This window comes from Aptenodytes patagonicus, chromosome 16 (assembly GCF_965638725.1).
Source record: "Aptenodytes patagonicus chromosome 16, bAptPat1.pri.cur, whole genome shotgun sequence".
Lineage (NCBI taxonomy): Eukaryota > Metazoa > Chordata > Aves > Sphenisciformes > Spheniscidae > Aptenodytes > Aptenodytes patagonicus.
The window spans coordinates 4,399,794-4,420,550 of record NC_134964.1 but is presented as its reverse complement, the minus strand read 5'-3'; the positions used below and the strand labels follow the sequence as shown (position 1 = coordinate 4,420,550).

Below are 20,757 nucleotides of genomic sequence, written 5' to 3'. Positions count from 1 at the left end.
GTGGTGGTGAATAAGCTACATGCTGGAATATATTTTTCTGTAGCATAAGTTGCAGAGCTGGAAAGTTTTTGGCAGTTGAAGTAATATATTAATGGTCTGTCAATCTCACTTTTAATGACTTGGGAATCTCTTTCTGTTTTTTCCTTCAGGATCCCAGAAGCAAGCACAAATTTAAGATCCACACATACGGGAGCCCAACCTTCTGTGACCATTGTGGGTCACTGCTTTATGGGCTTCTGCACCAAGGGATGAAATGTGACAGTAAGTGAAGTTTTTCTATGTTACCAAAAGGGTATTTTAGAAAGTAAGTGGAAACACTGGGTAACAGCTTCTTATCTCTTTTCTGTGGAAAATACCATTTCAAATGTCAGCTATTTATAGTACTGTTATATTTCAAGTGGATATTTCAGTACTATAATAATCTACTAATGAAAATCACCTCTGTTGCTGAGAACATGGTATATTGAGTTTGATGTGGCTGAAGAGCATTTGCCGTGGCAGTTTTGAGGAAGGCTGGTTTTGGACTGGCCAGGTGAATACACTGTTGAAAACTGAAATTTCAGTTTGGTTGGTAGCCAAGGTCCAATATTTTCCTCGCATTTCATTTGTCTTGGAAGTCTTCTGCTAGAAAATCTAATAATCAATTCAAACCTAACTCCCTTCATTGCTAACACTGGCACGAATGCTCTGTTTTCTTAGTCGTATTCCCAGCAAGTCTTTACTCCATTTTCACTTTTTTTCCCTTGCACTTCATTAATGATATCTTTAGGTTTCTGAAGTGGATTACTTTATTCTCTGTTCCATTTGCTGTCTACAAAATGTGTTGTAAGATGGAAAGTAGCCATGTTGTTCAGCTGAAAAACATGCAGCTGTAATCTGAAAGTCTTGCCAACAGTTAAGCATTGTAATCTTAACTTTCACTTTGCTCGGTGTTTGCAGTGTAATCATATTATTAGCTTCTCATAGCTGTCTGAACCATTTTTATATCCACAGCTTGTGATATGAATGTTCATAAGCAATGCGTAATAAACGTCCCAAGCCTCTGTGGCATGGATCACACAGAGAAAAGAGGAAGGATTTATCTGAAAGCAGAAGTCACTGGTGACAAACTGGAAGTAACAGGTACACACCTCATTCTGGAATTTTGCAGTGTTTATAAATGTATAATATACTCGGGGGGGGTTAGGTACCTTGGTCAAATCTTTGTGTATTAAAGCCAGTGACAGAGTATTTCCCTTCAGAAGTGTGAGGATTTCATTCAACATGTCCTTGAATCAAGAAACTCTATGAACTGGTGTTCATAAAAATAAATAGAAAAATGAAAGCTGTAGTAATAGCTTCAAAAACTCAGGAAAATTAATTAGAAAATCACTGTAATGTCAGTTTTTCATGTAGGAAGCAGCCCCGTAGGATAGCTAGCTGTTCAGGATGTTAGCCATCATCTTAAGAACACAAGAAATACTCTAAACTTTCATCAGCTGAGGAGTTGTTTCCTGTATTTCAAAGTACTTAATAAACAAAGGCAACTTGGATTCAATCCCAAATATTACTCCCAGCGAGTTATAAAATAATAAAATAATCACATTCTGTAAGGTTAAGGTTATTAAGATGGGGAGGAGGGAGAGAGGAAGGAAAGAGAGGGTGGCAGTTCATTTCCTTGGAAGTGTTTCTCCCAGGATTTATGAGTAAGCCTTGGCTGTGCACACGTACGTGTGCACTCACACACCCCCACCGACCCATTCCAAATCTGAAGTTGCAGAAAAAATTCTGGAAAATGTATTTTGCAAGTTGAAGGACTGTTTTGTCCCCCTAAATAGACATGAAATAGGTGGTTTAACTCCAACAGAACTTCCTTGTGCAGTACCAGAAAGGGGAGTTTTCGCTCAGGATCTGCATAAGAATTTGTATTTACAGCATATGTTATGTTTGTTCTGTGCGTGCTTTCTATTTGAGCTGGGGCCAACTGATATTTAGTGTATCTTATATCTGTACAGTACAGTTGAAGTACAAAGTTGGTAGTGAACTTTGTTGTTGGTTTTTTCTTTCTGTTGGACACAAATATACAAAAGCGTTCTTTGCCAATCAGATGACAGTGTATCTACTCAAAGGGAGAGCACAGGGTAGGAATTAGGAGGGACAGAATTGAAGTAAGGGAAGGAATAACAGAAAATTTTGTTCATTTTTTTTTTAGAGATAGAGGCAAGTCTGTAAAACAAATCTAAATTCTAAAAGAAAGTCCCAATTTTTTATGGCTCAGAACTTTAAGGAAATTTTAAAAACATGCTGTAGTAACTAAAACCAAAATAAGTATGATACAACTTAGGAAATGGAGTAGAAGACAGTCAGAAAACACAAGTTATCAACAGCTTTTACCTCAGCAGAGTGGATGGGTTAGTGTGTCATCAAGGTGACCAACACGGCTTCTCTGGTGAAGAAAACCTACAGGCAACACATCTTAATACATCACATTAGATGTACACTGATACATCTTTAAAATTGGTACTGCAAGAGACTGAATTCACAGTGTCCACACAATGAAACAAGAAGAGGGTACGATGCTGTTATCGTTGCCTGTTTGGTGTTGCAAAATGGAATTAAATTCGAGGGCAGGGCAAAGGAGGAGGTTTCTTACACCATCTCAACTTCTGTCTTTGTTTCTTGACGTAGTTGTTGGCAACCTGTGGATGTTGAGTGCTGTGTATTGCTTCAGCGTTGCTCAGTTGGAAGGCTAGAGCCTATTATACGCCAAAAGGATGTTCCTTCTACCTCTGCACTTCTTTGGGGAATGAATCTCAATGGAAACCATACCCCTTGTAGTCAACATAAAGGAAATCAGACCATCGCGCTGAATTTTCACAGCTTATAGAACCAGCAAACTTCCCTCCAGTCGCTGTATTCATTCATGGCTTTGTTCTCTCTAAATCTGAATACCCCCATATTCTCCTGTCAAACCTTGTAAAATGCATTGAAAAGGAGAGGTATGATAAAATTTAGTTAGAAAGGATCAGAATGGGTCCCAAGTGGTACTTAATTGTAGCTTAACTTTTCAAATAGCTTCCTGTCAACGTAGGAGGGGGAAATTTGTCCCAGGTACTGTCATTAACAGAAAGGTGGTTTCACTAAGTAATGAGACACTTCAAAGATGGTGATGCAGGTTCTGAAAGTAACTGTGCCGTGAGAGAGAACTAATTTGAAAATCACCCAAGTGACAAAATTTAATATTTGCATTATTCTAGGCTGCTTTGCAGCAAGGTTCTTAAACGTGGCTTAAACTTTCTGACATAATGCACATAATTTGATAAATAACATGTACATATTTTCTAATGATTCAGCAGGTTCATAATCCTTTTAGGGACAAAAACGTTTGTCACAAGTCTTTGTGGTACCAAGGCACTGTAAAATAATTACACAAAGAGGTATTCTTTTAGTTCACAGTTTTATTTGAAAAGGTCTTGTCTGAAATATGAATACGGTAAAATTGTTACAGATATTTTGTAGGTTTTCTTCATAAGCTCTTTTTGGTGTGAGTGTACTTGGCAAATGCTGTTACTTTGGTGTTTATAAATAAAACATTTCCGTCCCACAAGTAAGTAGGTTTCTGGACAACAAGAAAAATGTTTACTATAACCTTGTTAGGTATATAGCAATTATGGTGCTGTTAAGTTGTTTTGGTTGAGGCTTGTCAGCATTTCCAAGCTTTCAGAAAATTTCTTCAAATAAAAATGACAGTAGCCCTGAAAGTAAGCTTCTTTTTTTTTTAATAAAAAATACTGTACAGACTAAGCCCGGATTGGGTGAAGTTTCAGATACCTTTTGTGCACGTTTAACTGAAAAGGAAATGAGCAATTGTCAGTTAGTTCATGGACATATTGCTACGCAAAGATTTCAAACTCCTTTTCTCCCAGTACGGCATTGCTTCTAAAATATTTATTGACAAAACCTTTATTAGAATATACAGTTCCCAGAGCTGCCAAGCACGATACCGCTGCCTTTAGATTCAGGAAAGGGGGTGAATTAAATGTCCAGGAGGTTTAGGAACAGCAGGAAAAATAATCAATGATTGGCTGTTTGGTTTGAGCCTTTGCCTGAATCTTTTTCAAAGGAATTACTCTGTAGGTGTCGAACTCCTTCAGCTGAATTCCTTAATATCTCTGCTCTGTGTCCTGTTTTGGTTGTTAATTAGTTCCTGCTGATTCTTTCATAGCCAGCCTTGATTGCGTGCAAAACATCTGTGCTGCTAAATGAAGACATGCCACTCTGGTTGGCATCTTGTGCACACCTTCGATGGGCAACTCAGCCATCCCGGTTCCAGGCAGGGAAGCCCATCGAGGATGCAGCACGCTTAATGACTACTGGAAGATACGGTCATTTGGGGGGATACTGTTGAGTACGTTGCAATTTGTCTTTACTTCTGCGTAATTGCTTTGAGGGTTTTGTGGTGGCTTTTGTTTCCAAAAAAAGGCCACAGTACATGTTCACTTGCTAAGTGTTTTCCTGATAAAATATTGTAAATAGGACTGGGTTTTTTTCCCAGTGAATACTAGGAAAGAGGCAAGGCAGAGTACTGCCAGGTGGGGTTGGCCAGTGGTTCAGTCAGATTACCTAAAATATCTAGGTACTTTGGCAGGTTTTGAATGGAACTAATGGTGGGAATGATTCAGTCCTATATGTAAACATACTTAATTCTGGTTTACTGGGTTGGATCTCCAAGCTGGGTGCTTAAAGGTAGACATACGGTCTTTTCCGTGTGAACGTTAGGGACTCTGCAACACTTTTTCACAAATATGTAGGAATTTTGTATTGATATACTTTGCCAAAACCTTGCCATGTTCCCAGTGCTAGTCAATATGCCACATTCAGTGCTCATTTGTGTTGCAATTCTTAAATATCAATGGTTTATTTTAGAGCTACTAGCTTGAGAGTTGCACTGAATGTTAATAATTTATTGCACTTGCAGTAAATCAACTTGTTAGTTTTCTTTTTATAGGAACTGTCTTGAATTGCTTTTTCCTGAAATCACTGAATTCATGACCCTTTCATAGGTTGGACTGACTTGCAGATTCTGCTTTTAAGCATAGTAAAGCAGTTTTTGCTATTCTTAATCTATGCTTTTTGCACTGAATTTTCTTCCTCCTGATGTGCGTTAAAAGTTTTGTCACTCTTACATTTACTTGTTGAACCATCTTACAATTTGGGGCTCTTCTGAGTGAGTTTGTAGGTGGTTGAATCACAGTTTTCATTCTTTAATTTTATTTTTGAATTATTTTTACAGTGAGCAAACAATAACCTCTGTGAGAAAATAACCCCATCTGGTGCACTGACGTAGAAAAAGCTGCCGCATTATTAGGATCCTAAACTGTGACCTGTCAGTTGCTGGGAGTTGGATTTGACAGCAGCTGACAACAGCGAACTGCCCTCCCGACACAGGCACCGATTTAGAGGCAGGGTGTTAGCGACTCGCTGTCAGCTAATGCACCCTACCGTTACATAAACATTATTAAAATATATATATACGCAGCCCAGAGTTTTCAGGGGGTTTTAAGTGTATTTTTCTTAGCTGAAAGAATACAGACAATCTGGTTTTATTCTTCAGTGATGCTTCTATTATTTAAAAGAGGAGGAAACCTGGCAGTGATCTCTGCAGAGGTTGGGAGCACATAACAGGCTGTCCAACAATAATCTCCCTAGGAGCTCTGTACTCCCCACCATACGTTTTTCAAATTATTTATGAACGTATGAATGCTGAGCCACCCTGCGGCACTGCATATTAATGTCTTGTCACACTGCTTGCTGTGGACAGCTGGGTTAAGAGCCTCTGCCCAAACAAGCTTGAGAGACAAACTGGAGAATTTTGGCACATTTCTAGATTCTCATAAAAATTGTTTCCTTAAAAGACCCCACCACACACACACACTCTAATAATTTTATTTATGATTGTGTAGGTCCGTATTAGCATCTGTCTTTGTTAACATTAATTTAATGATATTCTGCAACTGATTTTAACAGGGAACATATATCAATATTCTGGCTATTTGGCCTTTAGTACCAAATATCTATAAAGTGATCCCAAAAAACTGCTTGCATGTGGGAGGCGTTTTTAATGTCTCAAAGAACGTGAATCGCATGTTTTATCTCACTAATATCTTCTCTCTTTTCTGGCATTCCCAGAATCTGCAGGGTTGCTGCGTTCTTTACAGAAAGAGCTGTGCCTTTAACAAATGCCAACCCTGGTAGCAACTGAATGCTCCCCATTTCATTCATTAAATTAACTTTACCAGAAGTTAATAGGCAATGCACAGTATTTAAAAGAAACATTAGTTTTTCATAAATGGCCATCTGCATGCATATAAAAAAATTAACTAAAATGCTATATATTTATGTAAGATAAATAAACAGATAAGAATTAAAATTTAATAGTCTGAATCCCTTTTCAGACGATTTGATACGTTAAGACTTATGTTTTATTAAGTAGCTGTCCTACCCAGTAGTAGATATTTTTTTATGATGATAATTTTTATAAAGTAATCTTATTTTAAAAATAAAATACAGTTGCTCCTGTGAGATTTCCAGTTGAAATTTAAACCGGAGAACCTATTGCAGGCACAAGTACTTACTAAGCAGCATTAGAGACGATGGTACATTTTTTGTTAGGAGGAGAGAATATCTTAATGAATACAGAGGAATGAAGTATCATGCAACATTGGTTCATTTTCCCTCTTCTTCTAGGAAGGAAATTAATCACTCACCTATTTCTTGTGTGTAAATCACCTGTGAAATGCAGGCGTCCCAGTAGCCTACATTCATTACGTTGCCACCTTTCAGGATTCAGGAAATTGGGTGTAATGAGTAGGCAGTGGTCTCAGGAGGGATGTTAGAAGAAAGTTTAGCTGGGCAGGGGAGTAGTTATGGAATAGAGAAAAGTCTCGTATTGAAAAGCCCTTTTAGTGACCAAAAACTGTATAGAAATTGGAAGTTGTCTGAAAAGCAGGATTTGTTTTGAAGCCAGTTGTACGTGAGTCACAACCAGCTCCAGAAAGCGAGCATTCAGTGATAGTTTTAATAAAATCTTATAATAAATCTTTAATGAAAGCTGGGCAGTTTTGGAGGCAGCTTTGGATTTTGTGTACAGAGAGTACAAGTACACAAATTGGAAGAAAGACTATTTTCAGTAATAGGTAAATCATTTAAACTGTGATTAAGAGGAGTGTGGTAAGGTACTGGGGAGAAAGTTCCTTGGCTGGGAATACAAGATCCTCTGTCACTCACCTAAGTCATCTGTCAGCTGGGCAGGTCACTGGAATCCGTACCAGAATCTTCTTCAGGAAGCAATGAGAAATACGGAATAATTTACTAATGCTTTATTGTGGGAAGACAGAAACTTTACGAAGCATTGGCGCTAACAAAGGTCTCCCTTTTATTTCATTTGCTAGGTAGCTTGCCAGACAAGACCATTTGAGACTTGAAGCCTCTTCTAAAAGCAGCTATTAGCATGCAGTTGAGAGATTTCTGCTCATCTAAGTTGCCTGTAGGGAGTAAAAGATTGGCAAGAAATGGTTTCTGTGATTAGTAAACTGTTTTATTATCAACATTTGGGAATTCAGGAAAAAGGTAGCTGTGACTCACTTGAAAAGGAACTGAGTAAACTCATGCTGCTAATAATTCAGCTTTGTTATAGGCAGAGAAACATTTATTTACTCATTCCCATGACTAAATTTATTTGCTGGTATCACAAGAGGTTATGAATCCATAACTGCATATGGCTTGCAACTTTTGACCTGTACAATCTCGTGGAAAAAGTTCCGGTTTTGTCATCCGCTCTCTGAATTCCTCAGAATTCTGCCTGAATTTCTTCTCTTTATGTAAAATGTCAGTTGTTCTCTGCCAGCCCACTCTGTCTTATTTAGATATTTATTTAAAGTATGAATAACTAAGAATCAGCTCTGTATTTGCTTATGTCTTTATACTATTCCTGGAAAAGTGGGCGTCCCAGTTTTAGGCATGGCTTCTGGATGGATACTGCTGGATTATAAATAGCACGTAATAGGACAGCCATAGGACAGTCATCAAATAGCCTATATTTTCTGCTGACTGAACATTTATGATCTCTTCTTCATTAACCGTGAGGAGGAAGATGGTACCCTTTTTCCCTATGGCAAGTTGACGACTGTTTCTGGTTTTTAGAAGGAAAACCTGGGCAAGGTTGGATTTGGTAGAAACTTCAATATGTACTTCTCTTCGCTCTCTTTTCAGCTGTGTGCTTTCTCAGTCCCCGTTAAACATCTAATCTGGACAAAACGTTAGGAAATTTAACTTGTACCAGCTACTTTGCTCAGTACAGAGGTCATTATCGTGCTTAATAGTTATGACAGAAAACTGGCAAAGTAGGTTTCTGCCCAAGTTACACTCCAAATGATGTTGAACTGTATCTCACTTCAACCATCTATAAATTAGAGTAACTTCTCTATCACAGTGTTGAGTTTAATTAACTAATAATTATAAAGGACTATGCGATTGCTTGCTATCATTACAGCTATAGCAGAATTCAGCCACAGTAAGTTGATTTATTTTCTTGGAGTTATTTTTAATTTATCTTTTTCTGTTTCAACCACACACAAGAGATACTGCCTTCGGTGGGGAGGGCAAATCTCTTCTTCCTGTCAGCCCTCTTGTAGAAACCTGACCTGTCTTGTTAAAAATAGGGTGCCCTTAAAGAGATGGACTGCTTAGATGGTAATTCTTTATAAGCACTATTTAGCACAAGTATCATCATGCTGTTTCCTCAAGAAACGAAGTGCTAAGCCTGTTGAAAAAAAGATGTCTAAGGGTACTAATTATGCAGACAAAAGTACAAATGGGCCAGATATCTTAAAACAAGGAGTGAGATAATGACTTCTTTGGCAGCCTGTATTTAGTATATGTTGCACCTTTCCGTCCCAATTCATCTTTGAGCTTCTCTTTTCCTTGTATTTAGGGAGCTTTTTTCTTTTTCTGTGTTTGCTGCGAAAGAAAGAAGTAGTCTTACACATGCTGCCAGGTCCTCCTGCTCTCAGTGTTGTTTTCTAGGCTCAGGAGCATATATCAAGGCTAAGCAGTGATGACGTTCTCCAGAGAGCTCTCCATGGCTGAGCCTTGGAGGATGGCTCTGCATCCACCCAGCCAACTTCTCAAAATTCTGCTTGGTTTCACACTGAGCATCTCCAGGTAGAATTTAAACATAAAGGATCAGCCTGAAGACGCCATGTTAAAATTAAGCCATTTTGTTCACGGAATGAAAAACTTCCTAGTGTGTATTTCTGGGAAGCTGTAGAACATTAGAGAGTTCTGCTCCTCACTTACATCAAACTACAGTATAGAAGTAAAAATCAGAACGTGGATTTTGAAGTAATAGCTCATGTGCCAAACCTAGCAGTGCAGTCACAAGTGCCATGCACAAGAAGACAAACAAAAAGAAAAAAAGGATGAGAGAGCAAGCAATTTGCATTGAAGGCTGTCGCTTCATCCTTCACTAACTTTATGGTTCTTAGTCCCTTTGGGATTGTAAATATTTAACTAAAATTATTTAATCTTGATGTTACTCATCAGAGGTATTTGAAGATCACTTTCAGTGTGCTAAATTTTAATATTGGGTGGGGGTTTTTTTCATGGATTGAAAACAGAAATGGTTTTCCAGCTGACCACTGGGTGCGGAGACCCTCAAAGGGCAAACTCAGAGTAGACGAGAGTGGAGACAGTTTCTCTAGACTGAAGGCTACCATTTCTACAACTGCAAAGCCCTGTCAGCTTTATACAGGGATCATGGAAAACTAGAAATAAAATGCTCTGCAAGAAAGACGCTTGTTTCTGTTCTGTTCTTTTCAAACGCAGTGTATTTTTTCTGGTACAATTATTTGAGTAATACAGTTAGTGACTAAAATTACATTTTCTTCTAAAATTTTAGCCCATAAGCATTTTCTGTCTCACTTTAAAAACGCAGATTTAAGAAAAATAACTTAATCAGTGTCAACTGTTGGTTCAAGTTAATGTGATTCCTTTCCAGCCATGATCTAATTTCAATAATTAATTTACATCAGGGTATCTGTTCTGCATGAGAATTATCTTGACAAATAAACTAGCATGTTCCAAATAAGTAGCTTGCATTCCTGTATTCTGCCTTCTTTCTACAGCTATTTTGGCTATAAAGTACCACTTATATGTGGTATTTCCCTCTTCCAACTTGTTCTACCACACCTAATACTCTCTCATTAAATAAACAGAGCAGGTCAAACTGTTTAAAATTATGTGTTTTCTGTGGTAGTGGCTGGGTTTTTCCCCCAAGAATTTTCCCTCTACAGCTTGAATCAAATGACACAGCGGCTAAGTAGTAGATTTGCACTAAAGCACTACTTAGTAGTTATATCATTTGGAAGAACACAATCATTATGAGCACTAAACCACTCTGTCCGTCGTGTAAAAGGAAAATGTCAGCCTAGAGCTAGTTCCATCAACTTGTAAATATACTTGGTGTATAGGAAATGGAACAGAACTGGTGTGTGATTCTGTAAATCACCTTCAGCTCTATCTTATGGGTTGACAACACCCACATTATCTTTCATTTCACTGTCCTTAAGTAAAGCACAGTAATATCTGTCCTGTGCTTTACATTCATTGTCCATCTTTGTCTTATGGAAGCAGTAGCACATAGTTGTCAATCCACCTCAGCCCTGCCTTTAATTCTAAAGGGAGAACAAAGGGTATTTTGAAAAGATGTACTTCAGCTGGTTTACAAGTAATTTGACTGTTGCCCAAAAACTGTCCTCCTCTTATTCTATAAATAATGAGAGTAAACAACACATTATAAAATATCTGTGTTGCTTTGATGCCTTTCAACCTCCATGCTGGGAAATAACAGGTTGAAATCCTGTGAAGGTCTATAATTTTTGTTCACAATATGAAAATGCCATTTAAATCTGGGGGAAAAGGAGGAGAGTGCCCTGAGCAAACAGTAACTATCTGTGGCTGAAGATCCTGCCAAGTTTTGGGGTTTTTTGCATTAGCTCTGATTGAGTTCTTAAGTGACTCTAAAGTTCAAATTTTTGTGGGAAGTGTTTTCCATCAAGAAATATTAGGTGATTTAAGGGTTGATCTTTCCTAAATTTCCTTTCAGATTTCTTTTCTTCAGTTAGGTAGATAAATTAAAAAAGCCTTTCTGATGCTGACACTGTGAAAGCAGTAGCTGAGGGCATTGTCAATCAGGGATAATATCTCTAGTGACTCACTCTTAAATGCTGGCCTTCCTTCATACCCTAGGAACTATGTCACCCTCAAAGCTTCTTGAGATTTTCCTTCCAGGAACAATTCTAATCTTAAACTATGAATCTCACAAAGGAATTCCTGAATGAAAACTGCTTTCTGTCTAAAACAAGCCCAGAGGATTACTGCTCCCAGTAGGTTTTGAGATGCCCAGTTACGAGCTCTGAATTCCCCACCTCCAACTCGATCACTGCAGTCCATCGCAGCACGACTGGTTCGGGTGGGATGGGGTTTCGCAGCATGAGGAAAATTCACCTCTTCTTCTGAGGTTCAGCAGAAGCTGACGGCTGAATGCCGTTAACACAGAATAAAACCTTACATGCCGTATAAATGTTACATGGGTGTTATGCTGGTCCTCTACAAGAGGGAGGAAACACTGTCTTTGCTGCATTGGATCCATTGGAATACTCCGCTCCCCTGCAGTGACTTCTGAACTCCTTAACGAACCCCACAGCTGCTGCAGTAGCTCCAGCCAGACTGAAACCTGAAAGCTGCCGAGCCCCCGATAAATGCCTTCGTAACCCACCGTTGCCTGCCTTGTTCCACGTAGGGATGTGGCCTTGCAGGGAATGGCACCCTGTGCAGATTGCTGGCTATTCTTGTCTCTCTCTCTTTGGGGATCGGTAGCAACATGAGATATATTAACTCACTTTATGCCTTCTTTTGATATTGTATAAATAGAAGCTACATTAACATTTTTGTGAAGCTGAAGTTAAACTTGTCTTCTCTGCGCTTTTACTTTGATTGCGGTCATGACGTAATGCTTACAGCAATTCCATCTGACAACTAATGAACCATGAATCCGGGGGCAGTTTAGTGTTAGATACCTTCCAGTGAGGCATTTTGTCAAATAACCTACCTTCTGAATCTATTGTGATCTGGCTATCTCCCTTATAGTATTTGGCTGATAGTCCTGTAGTTGTATAACCTAAGACTGATGAGGAAATAAAAGCACAAAGAATTGCTACCCACTTAAAAATTTATAGTGATGGATTTGGACATTTAATCATTCCATTGCAGAAAAAGAGCTGCCTGGAAGCTGCGTGTCGTTTGTGAATTGCTCTTCTCTCCTGTCATTTCTCTCTACTGTTCTTATAAACATCTTATAAGTGCAACCTTACTTTACAACAAGTAGTTTCTTCCATGCCAAGTCTGACAAGTGGGTTTCGTGTCTTATTTGTTTTATTTTTCAACATGTTTCAATAACTCTGGTTTGACATGTTATTGCTTTCTTAATGGTGATTTGTAATCCTATACAAACTAGCTGTGTTTTATATTGACAGTGCGAGAAGCAAAAAACCTAATTCCCATGGATCCAAATGGACTTTCAGATCCTTATGTTAAACTGAAGCTCATCCCAGATCCTAAGAATGAAAGTAAACAAAAAACAAAAACCATCCGTTCTACTCTGAATCCAGACTGGAATGAGTCATTCACTTTGTAAGTTTAACACCTTTTAATATAGTATCTTTGTATGGATTGAATCATTTATTTCAGCGTTGCATTGAAAACTCCTCTATTTCTCTCCTTTTTAGTAAATTAAAACCTACAGACAAGGATCGACGGTTATCTGTAGAGGTCTGGGACTGGGATCGAACAACCAGGAATGATTTCATGGGATCTCTTTCATTTGGGGTGTCAGAGCTTATGAAAATGCCAGCCAGTGGATGGTAAGAGTTTCGGAAGAGAGAGAAGGAGAGAATATATCACAAAAAGTTTAAAATCAGTATTTTTCTTCAACATAGTCGACCTTTTTTGGAGCTTTTCACTGTATCTCAGGCTATAAATTCACTGAAAATGCAACTAAACCTAGGAAACATAGGCTATATATAACAAAGGAGGATAATAAAAGGAATGCTTTTCTTCTGTGTTGTTCATGAAACTTCTGCTGGAGCCAGGAGCTGCTGCAAACTCAATTCTGTGTACATAGTCTTGTGATATGAATTTTATTTTTATCTCAAATATGATATATTCATTACTAAGTGTATCATGTTATATATAGCTCTGCAAATTCAAAGTACATGGGAACTGACTTAATAAATGCCATCTTATTACCTACGAAGCTAGGGGTAGAACTCATCACATCTTCTCAAAAAGTACATCTCATCCAAGATAATTGTTTAGGGCTATAGAAGCACTGGAGACAAAGGTTCTTCAGGGTTGGTATCTCCCATCATATCACAGGATGGGAGGGAAGAATTTCCTTGTCCGTTAAACTGCCTTGGCACACAGTTTGGGATTAAAGATCTAATTTTAGGTTAAATATATTCTGTTTCTGAGTTTGCTTTAGAACTTTGAAAGCAGTTCTTTACATACCTGTGACATTGATATAAACCACACACAAACAACTAAATCCAATTTTAAATCTAACAGGAATATAACTGTAAAGTCACCATTTTTTTCTTAAATGTTCCACAGGTACAAGCTGCTGAATCAAGAAGAAGGTGAATATTATAATGTTCCAATTCCAGATGCTGATGAAGATGGAAACGCAGAGCTCCGACAGAAGTTTGAGGTGAGGATTAAACACAAATGGGTGCAACTACATTTTTCACTTTATCACAAAAATTGCCTGTTAAAAAGTTGTATATTAGAGTGCTACTATTTCCATTGCCTGTGACAGCAGTACGTACCTTTGGGTTTCTTGAAGATTGGACCAAGTGATTTAATTCAGTAGTGGTATCATTTTTCTGACAGTTCAACTTCTCTGCTATGACACTTAAAATATTTTAAAATACCAACTTATAAGTCAAGTATATGTAATAATTTCAGTGTATTTTAATACTTGCTGCAAAATCTGCCAGCCGTTATCACTAGTATCTATAATATTTGATAAATGAAGTTCTCAGAAACAACAGTTTAATACTTAGAATGTTTCACACTAAATGAGGGGGGGGGGTTAAGAAAATATTTACAGTGTTAATTACTGATTATTTGGAGCTTCAAAATCTTTGTAGAAGGTTGTCATCTAAAATTCTGATATCTTTAACGTGGGTATGGAAGTTTTTAAGGATCAGAGGTATTGCTGGTTATGTACAGAAAAGAAACACTGAAGAAAAGCGATACTTTCTGCAGAGTCTTCCTGCCTTCTGTGGTGCAAATTGGAGTGGTTGGTAGTCACAAGCATGGTCTCACCGTGCCATGCAAAGGAGTTGTTTCTTAATGAGTAGACTTAGCCAGCAACTCTGCCTCTTCTGACAGCTGCAGCCGATATTACAGCAACATACTTGCTGGCCACTAAACCCAGCAACAGGAAAGGTATGGTTTGGGGAGGGAGGTGTTTTGCTAATGGCTGCACTGGGTTCAGCTCATCTGACTTGACTGCTCTTTCCAGCTGCATATGCAATAATGAATATGAAATATTCCAATCTACAATATTGTTTTCTTTTTTTCTGGTCGAACGTTTACAACTTCAGTCTAGCTGTTTATCCAAAAAGTAATTAATGTACCTGTAGTGCATAAACAAACACTTACACCTGTTCCTCTCAACCTGAAATGGCAATTTTTTATGTTCACCATCAGGCAGAATTCTACATTGTTATTATAAAAGATGGGTTAACCCAAGGAAGTGAGGAAAAACGGCATATGTTCAACTTTCAAGAAAGAAAAAGAAAAGGTGCATCAATTTCTTCTGAACACATTTGGATCAGCTACCATACTTTTGTCTGCAGCATGAACTATGATTTTTGTTATACATTTGAGAAGTATTTGAATCTCCATTTCATTTTCCTTTCTTTACAATTGTGATCTGACCAGTGTGATTTTATTTTGCTGCACTAGGTCATTTTCTATTTAAGATCATATTTACTTTTTATCCTTCCTAGAAAGAATAGCGTCAAAAGTAATTCTTTTCACCCCTTACATGTCTCTGTGCAATATACAGAGTCTGGAATTGGGTGGATGTGTGTATGTTGGCGATACAAGTATGGATATCTACCTGGTTTTTCTCAGGACAGAGGCAGCACAAAGAAGTCACTAAAATTATCTATTTTAAAATGTCAGTTATTATATGCAGTATGTTTGCATATTGAATTTACAATCTCTTAGGTTTTTTTTCTTAAGCCTACAACATCGGTTGCAGAATGATCAATCAGGGTTTATCTGTGTCCTGCAATGAAGTGGAGTAGAAATCCTGAGAGGTTGCAGCGTGTAAAGCTATTGGACTGGGTCCCAGAAACGGCAGCTTCGCATAGGGTCAGCTCTGCCCAAGAAATAATTAGTCTGTCTCAAAGTCTAATTAGTTCAGCTTCAGCACCGTGTATTTGAGGCTTTCCCTGTTCTGGAGGTAGCCTGGTTGATGCTATTTTAGGGGTCTGAATTAATCAAGGAAAGGGAATATGTTCTCAGTGAACACAGTGTCTCCAGGAATACCATTTACAGAGTTGCATAACAAACAGTTTTAAAACTTAGTGACGATATATGGGAATACTGGTAGCCAAACAAAATGTGTAATTATAACTAGACCAAGGCTAGTATAATGCAGTATTACATGGTAAAAGGATTTAGGGTCGACCTCTTACTCTTTCACAAAGTTTACCACTGTGAGAAGGAATGGAGGGAAGCGGCACCCTCCAAGTAACGTTCTTGCTTGGTTTCAAGGGGAATTACTGTGATGGCTTATAAAAATTAACAGCACAGATGTCTGAATGGTGGTATTTAGCTTATTAGCTATTCTGGTACGGTACATAAGTGGTGCTGACTCTGATCATCTTTTACACTATTTTTCTTATCAGTTATATCTTGGCTTACATAGTCATTTTATTTTAGGTACCCTATACTAAGGAACAAGTAGATAGCGCTGAGAAATATGCTGCTATTTGTGATGTAATGACATCATCTAAATAAATATTTCCACTCTTCTGAAATCAGCTTTGAAACCTTACAGGAAGAAGATTACAGATCTTGACTGCCATTTTACTAGGGGAGTGTATTTGTCAGGAAGATTCAGAATATAGATAGACCAAGAGGTCATACTGGGCTATCTTCTCGTTTATCAGTTTATAGAAAAGAGTAACTTCAGAGCGCTTGCTAATCAAGTCTACATTTGTGGTGCGTGGTCTACTTTTCGATATATGACAGTGTGATTGATATCTAAGCTACATTGATTTAATTTTGAGTTCAAGATTACAATTTCTACAAAAGTATTGCATTACTAATATCAAATACTTAAAATGAATAATGGTGGTCTTCAGAGTAAAGAGCTGTATACAAACCTAAGCTATGCAAGAATAGAGAAGCTTTAGGATGAGAATTTCATTGCTTAATATTAAGAAAGAATATTTTCGGGTTATAAAAGATCAGAGAACCGGTAGATGTGAAATTTCCGAAACCAGTTTCTGGTCTTAAAAAAAAAAAAAGTCGACATTCTCAAAACTGACTTTGCCCTTTTGACTAAGGTTTAGAAATGTGCTTAGTAGAATCTCCAAGAGCACTTAGGAGCTACCTCCCATTTAAATCAATGAGAATTTTTAAAATATCTGCCTGCATCTATAGTTCAACAGACATGTTTAAGATTTGACCTCAAGCTCTCATTGATTTCAAACTGTTTACACAATCCTATCACATCCTTCTAGCTCCACTTTAACAACCCAGACTTTTATTTAAATGTGGTTATTAGTCACACAAATCTCATTGGTACGCTGCTTTACTTACTGGGTCTTCTGACACAGATTCTTTAAGTCATTTATTTGATGTAAATCTACCATAATATAGCTATACGAGATTATAAATAAGTAAATAAATAATAGATTGAAACATTCTCTTCACTTGCACTTGTAATGGAACAGTAAAAACTATTTGTCATGAGAAAAAGTTTCCTCATGGCCCATTCCGCCAGATCTAAACCAGTTGAAAAATTCACACCTTACTTGTGCCCAGTAGTTCTAGATCCTGTCCAACAAATGGGACCAAGAAAGAGAAGAGTTGAGGAGGACAGTGGTTTCGTTAATGGAATCATGCAGTGACCTCGCTGAGTATTTTTAGATTTTACTACAAGGAGTTTTCTTTTTATAGACTGTCTATGTATTATCTATATGAAGTTGTACAGCATATAGAAATTGAGGTATGTTATGCATAGGTGCCGTGCAGTATTTTTTATACAACAAATTTTAATCGATCTACATGTTTTCTGGATCTCACCTGTCACTAAAACTTACGAATCAATTATCTGCTCATTTAGCAGTATGATCAAATCTGTCTTCAGTGATTTATAGATGATACATCATCCCTAATATTTAGAGATAAAAATATACTCCTGTAGGAAGTGGAGGCAGGATAAAATCTGTCAGTGTTTTTCATTTGGTTTTAACCTTTGGTTGTGAATTTTCTCTCCGGAATGGCATTATTTGTGGCCATCTCAAAACTAAACTCCGTTCTCAACAGGCATATTCAGAATAATTGTAGCTGCTCCATAATTGTCCGTGCTGAGGTTGCCATGGGAACTCCCAACAGTCCCAGGTGGCTCCATGGACCCAAACTAGCAAGTCTTTTAACTGCAATATGTACTATTTGTTATATACTTATTTTCCTGTTATACTATTTTGCTAGTCAAAGCAAAAAGCAGAATATTGAAATAATGCAACCTTATGGTATTTTTAATACTGGTTATGATTTGAGCAGTAATATGTTTTTGCCATTTCGGGCATTGTTCTGTTTTTTATTTGGGGAAAAGAAATGTGCACATTCTAAAACTTCTGTTGTAGGAAGTTATTTCAGCTTTGTCAAGCCCTGTTTCTTGTAATTTGCTGCTTAGTAAAGCACTTCTTGATACTTAAATATCACCTTAGAATAATACTGGTTTAAAAATAGGCTGGTTAATTATTCTGTCTGTCCCCTTCTTTCCACATCACCATCATGGAAAAAGTTATTAAAAATAAAGCAGCTGTTATGGTCCGTATCAATGATTTTTTTTAATTAAAAAAGAACAGAGTAGCAATAATCCTTACATGTGGATACATTTACCAAATACAAGGTATATTAAGTGATGGAGTGACCTAAGTCACTACAATCAGCTTTCGTAATTGAAGTGATCCAAGCAAGTCGTTATGAGGGAATAGGTTACTGCTCATATAATCTTCATTTTAAGGCATCTGTGGGGAAGGTTTGTAACAGCCCTCCTGGTACATACTCTTAAGATGTCAGACATTTTCTTTAGTTTTAATTATTTTCTTTAGTGTAGCGCTCTGCATGGGTTTCAGTAGAACAAAATCATTCCCTTAGTTTCTGAAAGACAGCTCAAACTACCGTCCCCACCGTGGGGATCCATCCGGGACCATTCGGGCGGACCTTGGGAGGTGCTTCCTTGGGGACATACATCCACATCTACCGCTGTGGCCGCTAGCGTCGAATTGTGTTGATGTTAGAGATTTCAGCTGAGGCATCAGGTGCGAGTGGCTTTTCATGGCTGCTAGTTTTGTACCATTCCATTTAATTAAGTGAATAACAATAAAACCACTACACAATAAAATGAAGTTATTCTGATAAGTACTTTTTCTGCAAAATAATTACCAGTCGGTGTTAGTAAAAGCAGGTACCATTTTCAGCTACTAGTCGGCGTTGTGGGCCAGATCCGCAAACCCGTGTGTAGTAGGAAGGCCAGGCAGTGTACCCGGGGAAAGTGGCCATACTGGTTGTATGCTACATTTCCAGCCTCCCCTTTCTGGGATCGATCCAGGTACTGGGTAGACCACCCAGGAGCAGCTCTGATTTATTATTGTCCACTTCCCTGACAGTAATGACCCGGCTTTGCAGTGTTTCCCAAGGACTGTAGCTGGTGGGGCTGGGCACCCGGTGCTGTTGCTTTGGCTGTTCTCAGATTGTCATTACATGAGTTACTTTTTCAGCGGCTTTGTGCCAGTGGAATCGCTGATGACGGCTGTGCAGAAGCTAGACCTGTAGTTTCCTTTTGCAGACTAAGCAGATCGAAACATAAGGAGAGAGGGAACAGAGTTCAGAACAGGATAAATATTGTATCTGGAAATTGGAAGTGTACAGTCCGTGGTGACATTTTGGTGACATCTCAGTGCTTCTAAACATAATTGTTGTTAGGATCCTAAAGAAAATGTCTTTTTAAATGCCCTACCATTTTAAATATAAGAACAGGGACAAATGTGGTGCTTGGCCATCAGGCTTGGTTATTAATACTTAGAACCTCTCCGGTGACACAGGAGCTGTAGATATTTCTGCTTCTGATGTGCTAACTCCAGTATGCAGGGCAGCGGTTTGTTTGACCAGACTGGTGCGTTAATCCTTGTGCAGGCATGAATTTACAAACAAGTAGCCTGTCTCAGTCTGTATATGTATCTGTTGCATACAGAACTAACGTTTATTTACACCATGGGGCCTCTCTCTGTGGCGGTACAGCTGGTGTTAAATGGTATTTGAAAATGTCTGCAGATTTCAAGGCACAATTAAAGCTTTCTGATGAGTTTCGATGTTGTTATAGTCTAACGCTAAAGAAACCTCGTTCATTTATTTATCATTCCCTTTCTGAACATCAGTAAATCATTTCAGTTTGTTTCACTGCAGGTACTGCATTTCTTAGATCTTTAACACTCCCTTTAGTTTTATTTTTTTTGAAGCAGTTTCTGGCTGCTTTATTAGAAAGGAGAAGGTCAGTACTTTCTGCATTAATCTGGCATTTTTCTGGTATTCACAACAGTTTTAGGTCAAAAGGACATTTTCTTTCTTTCTTTCAATCAATGGCCAGGACATCCTAGAGCAGTTTTAATTCTGAGCTGGAGGCTGGGTAAAAATGCTGCAGTTGCATAGCCAGGGCCTTAGCAGAAGACTCCAGGGACTGTTTCAGTAGCTTCTTAAGAACCCAATGAGTTTTCTAATTAAATATGACATTTTCATTCAAAAAAAACCTGTAGAAGAGCTTGTGATTTTGTTAATTTGCGAGCTAAGTTCCTCAGGTTCTGTGTAGTCTTATAAGGGCTGTGAAGGAGACATTTCTTTTAAGTCTTTGAAGGATGGTGATGTTTTTGCCCCAGAGCTGTTATACTGCAGTTATTTTACTCTTTTTTTTTAAATAAATAAAAGATACGATCTCTACCATATCTGTATCTAACCAACATGCATTTCCATTTTGAAGCAATAACTGTAACTTCAGGCAGTTCAGCAAAGGTGACATGGAAAAGAGAAATTATGTTGCTGACACTTCAAATTGTAAATGAAAAGATTAAGTTTACTTCTCAGGAAACAGACACTAAGCCATACTGAAATCATGACCAGCCAAAATATCACTGGCACATCAATCCACACTCGTTATGTATATAGAGATATAAAAAGAAGAGCTGCTTTTTTTGGCCGTGGCACTCATTCCTATTTTTAAATTGTGCGTATTTAATCATTAGAGAATAGTTTGCAGCATTATAGAGATGCTGTTGGATGACTCCATCTGTTCTACACTATAGTTTGGCATGGGGAGTTCCCATATGCAGTTATCTGGAGGTTTCCCATCCGCTT

The 20,757-nt window shown here is 38.0% G+C and overlaps 1 protein-coding gene across 3 annotated transcripts in view; it reads left to right on the top strand.

The window, feature by feature from the left end:
- The window catches only part of PRKCA (protein kinase C alpha), a 165,065-nt gene that overhangs the window by 101,507 nt on the left and 42,801 nt on the right, over window positions 1-20,757 (top strand). For all 3 annotated transcript variants that reach the window (XR_012996643.1, XM_076353975.1, XM_076353974.1), the window contains exons 4-8: window positions 150-261; window positions 994-1,122; window positions 12,573-12,729; window positions 12,825-12,959; window positions 13,708-13,804. Coding sequence is in view for 2 of the 3 variants with exons in the window: in XM_076353975.1 (XP_076210090.1) it covers window positions 150-261; window positions 994-1,122; window positions 12,573-12,729; window positions 12,825-12,959; window positions 13,708-13,804 (630 nt within the window). In the remaining variant the exon portion in view is untranslated. The remainder of the gene's footprint in view (window positions 1-149; window positions 262-993; window positions 1,123-12,572; window positions 12,730-12,824; window positions 12,960-13,707; window positions 13,805-20,757) is intronic.